This window comes from Mastigoproctus giganteus, chromosome 10 (genome assembly GCF_048544385.1).
Source record: "Mastigoproctus giganteus isolate SK-2022 chromosome 10, ASM4854438v1, whole genome shotgun sequence".
NCBI lineage: Eukaryota > Metazoa > Arthropoda > Arachnida > Uropygi > Thelyphonidae > Mastigoproctus > Mastigoproctus giganteus.
In genome coordinates, this window is record NC_143584.1 from 144108539 (window position 1) to 144121923 (window position 13385).

The window sequence follows — 13385 nt, forward strand, 5'->3', positions numbered from 1 at the left end:
AGGTTATTACCTAGAGAAATAACTTCCCGTTTTTGATTCTCAGGTTTATTGTGCTCAGACAAGGCTCGTTGTCTGACTGCACTGTAATCCGGATATCCAAACATAACCCCCCAAATATTAGGCTAATAAAAGTATTATTATAAGTGACAGGTACAACCTATTTTGAACACCAGGTTTATTGCGCTCAGAGGAGGCTTGTCGTCTGACTGCACTGTAACCCGGTTGACCAAAAATTCCCTCCCCCAATAAACAGACAATCTATTAACTGGCAATTTAACAACTTGCACCAATCCTCCCAACAGCAGATTAATCCCACCCGCAGTATTATTTTAACCATGTATTAACCATTCATATCAGTAAATTACAAACACAGTTTAAAACTAATAGAGATACAGGCTGTAAATATGTATATAGTTATCCCCATGGACACACATGGGTCGCTATGCCTTAGAAAAGCTATACCGGCCTTTGTCCAGAGGATAGCATTTTCCTTTTTTTATTTATTTATTTTTTCATTAACATACTTTTTCATTAACAAACTTCTTTTATTTGCATTAACACATCTTTTTGTTCATATAGGTTCCTACTGCCTTCATAAGTACTCCCCTCCACTAACTCAGAATAACATCCAAAAACCCTCTTAAGGCCATCAGAACATTTGCATTGACATAGGGCATATTGCTTATAGCAATTTCACCATCATGCCGCAATTCATGAAGAGTGTGGCTGCGCACTACAATTTAATTAACACACACAAAACGACCTGAAGGCAGGAATATGATCTCTTTTTCAGTCTGACCCCCCACAGAACAAGCAGGAGGTAGGGACCTATTTGCATTTAAGTTGATACATACCCGTTGGGCTTTGTGTTGCCTATCCCAGTTTGCTGATTCTGACAATAATTTTACAAAATTTAAACTTAATACATATTACCATTTCGCATTTATTTTCTTTACCTAAGAGTTAAACTCAGGAAAACTGGTTTGTGGGAAACAGAAACGGGTTTGTATGAGACATTCTTTTAGTCTGGCTATCAGTCTGCTCAAAGCCCCTGATGAAGTAGCAGACCAATGACCAAGTGGAAGAATGCTATATTCACTATTCTAAATTCTATTTTCCTTTACATTCTATTATTAGCTTTCACCTTTATAATATAGGCCATCCAGACTAAAGCTAGTTTTCTTTTACTACCTTATTAGTTTTGTCCTTATATACCTAATTCCCTACAGACAGATACCATATAATAAAATTAACTAATATATATATATATATATATATATATTAAAGTTGACAAAATAAGGTGACAGATCCCACCTCATCTTATAGCTCTTCCAATTTCTACATTTTTGAATGTCACCTTCTCCTATCCTAGCTATTACTTTTTGATCTCCAATATCAATTGCTAGTCACTTCTGTCCTTCCATTTTGCTTAAATCTTTTGCCCAGTCTACCCAATCAGAAGCCTTCTCCAAATCTGTATATACGTCTTTTGTTCACTTTCTGATGTACTTCTACCAACATTCTTACATGTCTGTTGCATCCCATGTTCCACCTCCCGAAACTAAACTAACCTCCTCCCATGTTTTCCTCCACATCTTCTTGTCATCTTTCTATTTAATATTCTTAGTATTATCTCTGTCACATGTGATACCAAACTTATAGTTTTAAAATCTTTACGTTTCACTGCACGCCTTTTCTTTTCTGCTAGTATCATTACTGTAGTGTTAAAATCTTCTGACCATTCATCTTGCTCATACATTAACTTACATAATTCTGTTAATTTTTTTTTTATCCCACTTTCCATAGCAACCTTATAAACTCTACTGGAATTTCATCAGTGCTTACTGACTTATTTTGCTTCATATCCTTTAATGCTGCAATTTCCTCTTTCCCTATTATTACTGAACACAAGCTGTTTTACCTTGCATGGCATTTTCTGATATTGCATAACATACTTTTTCTATATAAAAGCATAGCCTGGCACTACTTTCAATGGATTAGTGTCCCACATGATGAAACATGATCTTACTGAGTTCCAGTGGGGAAAGATCATTGGGACCAGCTAGTGGTAGTGATTATCTCATACACAACTTCCTTTATTCAATGTACCAAGAGAGCCCACCATGTTAGAACCACCATTAGCATTAGCATTAGTATTAGTAGAGGCATATGATGCAAGAAAGCAAGCTTATTCAGCATCAGCCAACAAAAAAAAAAAAAAAAAAAAAAAAAAAAACACACACCACTCCCATTTCACCCCTCCGTTCGTTCGAAATACCTGTCCAGTTGAGCTTTAAATTTGTTTAGGCTATCAACTTCAACAACAAGTGATGGAAGTCGGTTCCACCAACCAACCACCCGCTGGCCAAAGGCAAATTTCCGCACATCTATCCGACATCCGTCCTTCCTCAATTTGAATTTATGCCCTCTGAGGTGATTATTCTGAGCAAGATGAAGAATCCCATTGGCATTGAGCATGCTCAAACCATTCAAAGCCTTATACACCTCTATCAGATCACCTCGCCGGTGCCTAGTCTCCAGACTCTGTAATTTGCAAAACTTAAGCCTTTCTTCGTAAGAGCAACCCTTTGTTCCATTCACTAATCTTGTTGCCCTTCTCTGTACCCGTTCCAGCAGCTCTACATCCTTCTTGAAATGAGGCCTCCAGACCTGTATACAGTACTCAAGATGTGGCCTAACCATTGCCTTATACAAGGGAATAATCACCTCCTTATCCCTGCTAGAAAAATTCCTGTATATCATTGACAAGACACCATGAGCTACTCTTGCAGCTCGTCTGCACTGCTCAGAGAACTTCATATCTGCCTGCACAATTACTCCCAGGTCCTTTTCACTCTCCACCACTGTCAGTGTAGTACCGCAGAGTTGATACGTTGCTCTGGGGTTACTGTTTCCCATATGTAGTACTTTACATTTGTCAATGTTAAACTTCATTTGCCACCTCTCAGCCCATCTGTTCAACCTTTCCAGATCCTGTTGCAGCAGCATAGCGTCAGTAGTGTCCTTAACAACCCTGCCAACCTTTGTATCATCTGCAAACTTGGACATTAAACTTGATATCCCATCATCAATATCATTCATAAACACCGAAAACAACAACGGACCCAACACTGAACCCTGAGGAACTCCACTAATAACATTAGTCCACGTTGAGCAGTGTCCATTGATTACCACTCTCTGTCTTCTGCCACTCAACCATCCCCTTATCCATAGCAGCAATTTGCCTCCAATGCCACACTGCTCCAATTTGTGCAGCAGTCTTCCATGTGCAACAGTATCAAAAGCCTTTCTAAGATCCAAATATATAATATCAAAGTTATTCCCTGTATCCAGTTCTTTTGTGACTACATCATAGTATCCAATCAAATTGGTCAGGCAAGACCTTCCCTTAACAAAACCATGCTGCATCTGAGCTATAACTGAATTCTTGTCTAGATGATCCTGCAGTGCTTCTTTAACCAGTGCCTCCATTAATTTACCTGGAACAGAAGTTAAACTAACAGGTCTATAATTACTTGTGTCAGCCTTTGATCCTCCTTTGTGAATTGGGGTTACATTTGCACATCTCCAGTCTATGGGTACCTCCCCTGAGTCCAAAGAAGCTCTCATAATTATGGCTAGGGGTTTGCTTACTTCCTTTGCTGCCTCCTTTAATATAACTGGATAGATCCCATCCACCCCAGGTGCCTTTTTTATGTTTATCCTCAACAATCTCTCCTCCACTTTCTTCTCAGTTATTACAAAATCATCCAGCTCACTGCCAATGTTTACTTTACCTACATCATTCTCCTTCCTGAATAACTCCTCATGCGTGAATGTAGATGCAAAATACTCGTTTAGATTGTTAGCCACCTGAGCAGGATCCTCAACTGTTGAACCATCAATATCCAGTGGACCAATCTGATTCATCCCTTTCCTTCTTGAGTTTAAATATGTAAAGAACTCTTTTCTGTTTTTCTTTGCATCCTTTGCCAAGGATTTTTCGTAGTCTGCCTCTGCCTGCCTAATCTCCTTTGTGACTTGGTTACAGACCAACTTATATCTATCATAGGCTTCCATGTCACCCATTAATTTGTATGTATCCCATGCATTTTTCTTCTCTGCCACCTGTCTCATTAGTTCATCTGACAACCATTTAGGCCTAAACCTTGAACAATATTTCTTAGTTGGTATGTAAAGCCTGGTAGCCTCCAAGATTAGTTCCTTGAATGCTTCCCATTTTGAGTTTGCTGTTGGTAACATCATCAGTTGGTCCCACTGTATAGAATTTAAATACTGTCTCAGACCATCATAGTCGCCTTTACGAAAACAAAAACCCTTCCCTTTACCTCTGATGGTAGTTACCTCCTAGAGTAAATCCCACTTCAACACACTGTGATCACTGCCACCTAGTGGTTCATTTATCTGCAGATTCTTAATGCATGAAGAATCACTACTGATAATCAGATCAAGAGTATTGCTCCCTCTTGTTGCCTCACGAACATGCTGATGTAGAAAACAATCATCCAATAAATCCACAAAAGCCTTGCTAGTGTGCGAGTGACCAACCCACAAATTCCAGTCAGTATCTGGGAAATTAAAATCCCCCATTATAAGACTCTCTGATTTACTGGCCCACTCTATTTCCCTGTACAATATCTTATTATACTCATCAGAGTCATTAGGCCTATAGCACACTCCTACTCGCAATTTTGATTCCCCTATGCTTATGTCACACCAAACTGACTCTGATGAGTGTAATCCTGTCTATCCTTTCTATACACATTGTATTCCCCAAATTCCAGTTCCGCATTACTTATATCTGTGTGACACCACGTCTCTGATATCCCAACAATATCTGCCTTTGATGTTTTGAGCAATACCTCAAATTCATCAAATTTATTTACCAAACTCCTAGCATTGGTGTACACACAGGTATACATGCACCTGTTTCTATTCTTAGCTACCCTAACACAACCCATGTGTTTACTTGTACCGCAATGACTCCCAGCAGTCTCTGAAATATCCTGAATCTTGTTTTTCAGGCTTCTGCTCATTTCAATAGAAGCAGTGCAAGAATCACTTCCACCTCTGCCAGTGGCTACTGTTAATCTATTAGTCCTTGTATCCCCCCCCAACTAGCAGTTTTCCGACCCACCTAACACTGCCTCGACAGCATCAGCAAAAATTCTTGCACCCTTTCTATTTAAGTGTATCCCATCCCTGTAGAAGCAATCTCTCCTGTTAACAAGTACAGTCCAGGCTGAAAAAAATTCTACCCCTTGAGCCTTGCACAATCCCTCCAGGGCCGAATTGATCGACAAGGCTCTCATCATATACTCCCTCCTATCGTGTCTGGGCAGAATTGCAGACACTTTCAAATTCAACCCTAATTCACGGCTTTTTTTCAACAGTGACCTGTACTTGCTAAGTAATTCCGCCGGTCTCCTACTCTTAATGTCATTAGTGCCAACGTGTACAACTATATCACCTTTTGTGCCCTTAAAAGATGATATCCGCTCTACAACATCATCAACCTTTTCCCCTGGCAGACATACCCTGGTCCTATTCCACCTATCCTTTTTACAAAGCATGTTCCCCGTTTCCCTGACAATAGAGTCACCAACAACTACTAGTTCCTGTGGGACCAGCGCATTCTGCCTAGGGGGCTGCCTCTGTGTTGCCTGATGACCAAGTGCAAGCTCTGGCGTTGATGTGGGCAGCTGAGAGCCTGATGGGCCCCTCAATTTATTTCCTTCGAGGGCATCCACCCTGTCCTTCAAGCTCTCATAAAGGCCCATAACAACGCTGAGTTGTCGCCTGATTTCCCTGCACTCCTTACATCGTGCACACACAAAGACATCCCCCTTGGCAGCATCATGTCCAGTACCCGACTGCTCCGCAAACATCAAGCAAACAGTGCATTTTAAAAGACTGTGATTCAGAGGGCAACTGCCCCCCTCAGTTCTCCCCTGAACCACAGCACTCCCATTAGTTTGAGCCTTTTGCTTTGCTGCTCTGGTCAGAGTCATGATTCCGATTTAATTCAATAAAATTTCAAAACAAAAATTAAATCCTTAAGTTATATCCAAAAACAGTTATGTTATTTTTTATTATTATTTTTTTTTTCGGTATCTAGTGTTTTCTACGAGTTCCCTTTATACAACTTCCGTATCACGTGTACCCCTATAGTTATGTATTAATCATTTGTTACGATTAAGTCGTTATAAATATATAGAGTTAAAAATACAATTTAATCGACAATAAAGTTTATCAAGATTAATAGATACTTTTTCTATATAAAGTATCTATTTTATACCATACTTTTTCTATATAAAAGCATAACATACTTTTTCTATATAAAAGCATAGCCTGGCACTACTTTCAATGGATTAGTGTCCCACATGATGAAACATGATCTTACTGAGTTCCAGTGGGGAAAGATCATTGGGACCAGCTAGTGGTAGTGATTATCTCATACACAACTTCCTTTATTCAATGTACCAAGAGAGCCCACCATGTTAGAACCACCATGAAGAGGTCCTATGCAGATTGGCCATGCATTACTGACTAGATGAAAGAAACATCTGGCATTCCATCCATCAGAACAGAACAGATGTGGCAAGGCCTGTTTCAGTGTTAGCTGTGGCTGGGCTGTCACATCTGATGGACCACCATCTCAGTTATTTTCTGCTGTTGTCCCATAACAAACACCTACAGTGGGCACAGAAGTGGAACTACTGGACAGTGAATGACTGGAAATGGGTTACATGGAAACATGATTTGATAAATCATGTTTCCAACTGTACCATGCAAAGATACAAGCACTGCTGTTGCATAATATGGACAGCATACTTAGATGGAGACTGTAGCGTAACAGTCTGTAGCGTACTTAGATGGAGACTGAGCCCCCTAGTACCTTTCAATCACCACTTCACTGGAGATGCATACAGGTCCATTGTTTCTTACCCCATATGCCCCCATTTATAATAACTGTCTTCCTGGACCACCAAAGAGGCTTTTAACAAGACAACACTGTGTTACAGAGCTGCAACAACTCAGGACTTATTTTACAAACATTCTGACTAGCTCTCCATCCTCTGATGGCTATCAAACTGGGCTTAGCTCAGTTCAATATGCATGGGACATCATCAGTGATCCAGTACCATCAACTTCTCAACATCTGTGGGATATAGTGTGGTCTGTGTGCATTAGCATACTTGCAGACACCAGGCACCTCTTGGAGTTTATGCTGTGACATATCCAGACCATACTGCACACTAAAGGTGAAACGAGGCATTGGTTCCTAATGCAATGCTATCTCAGTGTACACATGAACCTCTTTTTATGCGATTTTTTTTTATGCGAATTCGGAGTTACGCGATTTTTATTCACTTTTATGCAACCAACCTAAGGTCTAAGTTAGGAAAAAAATCCGTAATTCAAGAAAACTCTGAGAATTTTGTAGAATTGCATTCTTGTTTCAATTAAGAAAATTCTAAATTCCCCAAATTACATAACTGACTGTGCATAAACAAAAAAAAAACAGCAGTTGTTTGCAGTTTGAATTTGGTTTCTCATATCAACTTAGAAAATTCTTACGAATTTCATTTATTGGGAATTCCTCGAATTACATAACTGACTGCGCATAAAAAAGCAGTTCTTAGCAGTTTGAATTTGATGTTTGAGTAGACAACACAGTTACTGCACTTTTTGCATTTGCATTTTTTAAGTGAAATCAAAATAAAAATCACGTTATAAAATTAATAATTTTGCCAAGAAATAATAAATGGTAAGCTACATTGTATGTAATTTTCAAACTTTCATTTCATTAACTGAAGATTTTAATCCAGCCCTCACATGATGTTGCCGATAACCAAAAAAATAAGGAAAGCTGTCTCCTTAGATATAAAAATTCAAATTTTAGATAGTCTTAAAACTGGGGAAGGTGCGATGGCTGTGGGTAAGCATTTTGGAGTCCGTGAATCAACTATCAGATCTATAAAGAAAAATGAAGAGGCTGTTAGAAAAGTGGTATGTTCTGGTACAAAATTGAGTGCAAAATTATCATCATATACAAGAGATGTTGTTCTAGAAAAAGCCGAAAAAGCTTTAGTGATATGGATAGAAGATAATGTACAAAAAAGAATGCCAGTTGACGGAAATTCCATCAAGCAATCAGCATTGAGAGTTTATGAACAGATTAAAAAACTGCAGTCAGTTACTTAATCAAGAAAAAAATATGAATTTCATGCAAGCAATGGTTGGCTGGCTAAGTTTATTAAAAGACATGCTCTTCATAATATAAAAATTAAAGGTGAAATGGCTTCTGCTGATGAAACAGCTGCTGAAGCATTTCCACAAAAACTTGCTAAAATAATTGAAGATGGAGGTTACACTCGTGAACAAGTTTGGAATATGGATGAAACTGGCTTTTTCTGGAAAAAAATGCCAAACAGAACTTACGTATCAAAAATGCAAAAAACTGTTGGTGGGTTGAAAGTAGCAAAGGATCGCGTAACACTCCTATTTTGTTCAAACGCTTTAGGAGATCGGATGTTAAAACCACTGCTCATAAATTGATCATTAAGACCACAGCCAATGAAAGGCGTAGATTTTCAAAAATTGCCAGTTTATTGGCTGGCCAACAAAAAAGCTTGAGTGACCATTGATATTTTCACTGAGTGGTTCCACAAACATTTTGTGCCAGAAGTTAGACGCTATTTGAATGAAAAGTGTCTTGAATTTAAAGTGCTTTTGATTCTTGATAATGCATCCGGTCATCCTGCCATAGAACACCCAAATGTGCAATTTTGTTTTCTGCCGCCCAATACCACATCATTGCTACAACCTCTAGATCAGGGTATAATTGCGACTTTTAAAACATATTATGTCAGATGAACATTTCAGTTTGTTTTGAACAAGTTAAATGATGATGAAACACTGTCAGTTATGGATGTGGGGAAAAAATTTTCAATTATGGATTGTATTGATCAGGTTCGATTTTCGTTATCTGAATTGAGACCAGAAACTATGAATGCATGCTGGAATGCTATTTGGCCCGCATGTGTTAAAGAGAATGCTCCTGTTCCCTTCAATCATGCTGCAGAATTCCTCAGTATAATAAGTTTGGCATGTGAAATTGGCGGAGAAGGATTCAATGATCTTACGTCGGTAGATATCGAAGAATTGTTAATTGAATTGTTATTTCGTCTTCGCTAAGAGGTTAAAACCTCTTAGAAGACGTAATAGTTGAGATTGTTTCTTGAGACTCCTTAAAGCGAAGAAGTTAATGATAATCCTACTTTTACTGCTGATATAATTAAAGAAGGTTTTAAACTAACCAGTAATTTAGGCAATTATTTTGCCCAACATGATCCAAATGAAGAAAGTGCTGGGAAGTTTTCACGTGAGCTTAAGTTGTTAATGTCTTCATACAGAGAATTATATCGCGACTTATCTAAATCATCAACACAGCGATTAATAACTGAGTTCATGCCTAAAACTACTGAAACAACCAGTGGTACTTTTGTTCAAGACATGACAAGAAGAATTCCACAAGTTGAGGTGGAAATCGATGATGATAATACCATATCTAGTAGTTCTAGTGATGTTACAGTCTCACGAAAACAAAAGCTTTCACGTTTATTGTCAGAAACTGATAGCGAATAACATAATTTTTTTATAGAATCCTTAGCAAACAACTAAAATGAATATGATTTTTTTTACAGTTATTAAAATTCATTATATGTATGTATGTGTGTTCTCCATGAAATGTAAATAAAAATCTTATGATCCTAACGAATTTAATGTTTGTTTTTTTTTTTCATTATTTTGCTTATATTTCAGATTTGGAACCGATCTTCACTTTTTCTATGGAGTCAATAGTTCTTTTTATGCGTAATTTTTAGGAACGTATCTATCGCGTAAAAAGAGGTTTAGGTGTATATATTGAAAATAAATCTGGATTGTTAAAAAAGTTAAATAATATAAAAATGAACTGCAATAAATGGAATTTTCAGATGTGCTGAAAAGTTTCAGGTCCCTTCTTTTCTTTCCTGTGAATGATGCTGCTTAATTCAAATGTTTAAGATTGATGTCATTACTGTTTTTTGAAATACTGTGGCAGTGTTAAAGAGACAGATGTAATTCTTGAATGATATAATTTTGAAATAGCATTAAGTAATGCAGCATCAAGAAGGGCCACTCTATATTTAAAATTTAGCTTTATCTATATTTAGTAACCTTTATATAACACAAACTATATTATATCCAGTTTAGTTTAAGTTTACTTTCTGTTATCATTTTGTTCTCAAGGATTGAAAGCTGGTCTTAACATTGATGACTTTGCACCTCGTTTGTCATTTTTCTGGGGAATTGGAATGAATTTTTACATGGTAAGATATTTAATTTAATGCATCTTATTTAGAAAAAAAATTTTGAATCATTTGGTTCTTGTTAAACAAAAACACTAAGTTCTGTGTATCTGTTTCTGTTTTTCTATATCACCACTAAGCTGCCTCAGAAAGTGTCTGAAGGATGAGAAATATTGATAGCTGATCAACATCAAATGATATATACAAGTAATTTTCACATATGAATAACTGTAAAAATTTAGTTTTATTTTTTGTTATTTTAGAAACTATTACACTTTACTCATGTCAAGTAAGAACTAACAATAACCACGGAGCAGAAAGTGAATCATCTACCTAGCTGAATCAAACTGACCATTACTGATGCAGTGGATATTCTAAACAAGGAAGAAATCTCATAGAAAACAACATCAAAGAGTAGATAAAAAAAGATTTTGAAAGACTGGAAGTTTGCATCATGAATAGTGTTATGATCAGCTCATGTTGTCTGATACATCAGTGTCCATGTGTCTTGTAGTGATCATGTCTACTTAACTTTGAGAATAACATTTAAAAATTATTTTCAGTTATTAAATCCATCCAGTTATATTCCAAAAACATCTTGAAGTCTTAATAAACTATATTGTTATATACACTGAGTTGGCTTTGCATTAGCAATACCTACCTGTTACCTCATGGGGCCACTTTTTACCTTTAATACAGCCCACACTTCAAACGAGCTATACAAGGTGTTGCAGGGTGTCCTATGTAATGCCTGCACATTGTCAGGTGGAAGGTATTAGCAAACATGCTCAATTAGATTGGTGAGTTGGGCAGTCATGGGAAGACAGAGAATTTGTTTTCATGTTCCTGCAACCAGTTAGTAACCCACCTGGGCTGGTGGCCTGGCTTGTTGCCCTGTTGATAAGTTGCTGGAGGTGCCTGGATACACTGTCATGAATGGGTGAACTTAGTTAGTGATGATAGAAAGATAGGTGTTCTTATTGAGCTGTTGATTAATGTTAGTAGTAGTGGCATGTGATGCAAGAAAGCAAGTGTATGAGCTTATGCAGCATCAGCCAAAAAAAATCACACCATTCCCTCCAAATGCCTGTCCAGTTCCTCCTTAAATTTATTTAACCTATCAACTTCCACATCGACAGATGGAAGTTTGTTCCAGCAATTAACCACCTGCTGGCTAAAGGCAATTTCCACACATCTATTCTACATCTGTCTTTTCTTAATTTGAATTTATGCCCCCTTAGGTTCATAATCTGAACAAGTGGAAGGATCCCATCAGAATTCAGCGTGCTCAACCCATTCAATGCCTTATACACCTCAATCAGATCTCCGCGCAGGTTCCTAGTCTCTAGCCACTGCAATTTGCAGAACTTAAACTTCTCTCTTGGTAAGAGGATCCCTTCATTCTCCTCACCAATCTTGTCCTTCTCTGTACACGCTCAAGCAAATCTACGTCCTTCCTAAAATGAGACCTCCAGACTTGTACGCAGTACTCAAGACGTGGCCTGACCATTGCCTTATACAGAGGGACAATCACCTCCTTTTCCCTGCTAGCAAAATTCCCATATATCATTGACAAAACCCCATGACCTGCCTTGGCAGCCTGTCTGCATTGCTCAGAAAACTTCATATCTGACTGCACAATTACTCCCAGGTCTTTTTCATTTTCTACCACCTTAAGTGTTGTACCACACAGTTGGTACGTTTCTCTGGGGTTACTTCTGCCCATATGCAGTACTTTGCATTTGTCAAGGTTAAACTTCAGTTGCCACTTCTTAGCCCATCTGCCCAAATTATCTAGATCCTGTTACAGTAGCACACTGCCATTACTGTCATTAACAACCCTGCCAACCTTTGTATCATCTGCAAACTTCAACACTAAGCAAGATATACCTTCATCAGTATCATTGATAAATATACAAAACAACAGAGGACTCAACACCGAACCCTGTGGAATTCCACGGTGGTCAGAAGAACCAGAGTAGACAACAAAAACAGTCCCCAAACCATTACACTACTGCCTGCCATACCACCAGTGCATCCAGGTGCCAATGGCCTCATGTTTCTTTCTCTAAATGTGGATATGCCCATCAACATGATAGAGTTGGAAATGGGATTCATCAGACTGACAGATTGCCACAAGTCAGTGGTCCAATTTTAGTGCTAACATGCCCGTGTAAGGCACAGGTACCCATGGTGGTCCTCAATTGCCATAGCCTATAAGAGCTAATGTCCAGTGCATAGTTCATGTCAATATTATCTTACTGTTCCTACTTTGTACTAGCTGTAGGTTAGCTGGGCCAGTATGCTGTGTTGCTGCTGTGTTATGAGATGTGGTTTTTTTTTTTTTTTTTTGTTAGTTGTTGACGCATCGGCTTCTGTGGCCACAATGCACCTCCCAAGGTTTTTGCACTACTCTGATTCTAATCCGCGACCTTTGGGTTGTCAGGCAGGCACTTTATCCACCTGGTCGGCGTGAGACATGTGAAACTCACCACAGGTGTTGACCATGTGGCTGTCTCTTGCATGTGACTTTTCGCTGGTTGTTTGACTGCTGTTGAGCTCAGTCATGTAACCCAGAATGGGAGCACTTGACCATGCTGTTGTCAAGATATTCACATCTGTACATCTTGCCACATATTCATTCCATGTTTGAAGTCAGAGAGATCTCAACACTGACCCATTCTTCCTTTTAGACACTTAAACTGATCTCCACATGTACAAACTGCATTCTTATATCAGCCATTTCTGACTTTGAGGCTTCACGGACCAGTCCATTCATACACAATGGGGTGTTGCTACTGTAAAACCAACTCAGTATATGTATAAGCAATATACAGGTTGTTTAAATTAAAAGGCACTGTGATCTAAATAATTTATTTTTAAGTTCAGGCTATTTATCATCTGGACCTTTTTTTGTTGTATTTATGTTGGAATGTCTGAATTTGATGTTAAAATGAGATATATTAATCTCATTTTAACATCAAATTCCGTTAAAATGAATTTAAGTGA

The 13385-nt window shown here is 38.1% G+C and overlaps 1 protein-coding gene across 1 annotated transcript in view; it reads left to right on the top strand.

Moving 5' to 3' along the window:
* Positions 1 to 13385, top strand: part of LOC150079334 (methylmalonyl-CoA mutase, mitochondrial-like) — a 253034-nt gene that overhangs the window by 143769 nt on the left and 95880 nt on the right. Inside the window, exon 7 of the mRNA XM_090383601.1 lies at positions 10318 to 10397. Coding sequence (XP_090239727.1) covers positions 10318 to 10397 — 80 coding nt within the window. The remainder of the gene's footprint in view (positions 1 to 10317; positions 10398 to 13385) is intronic.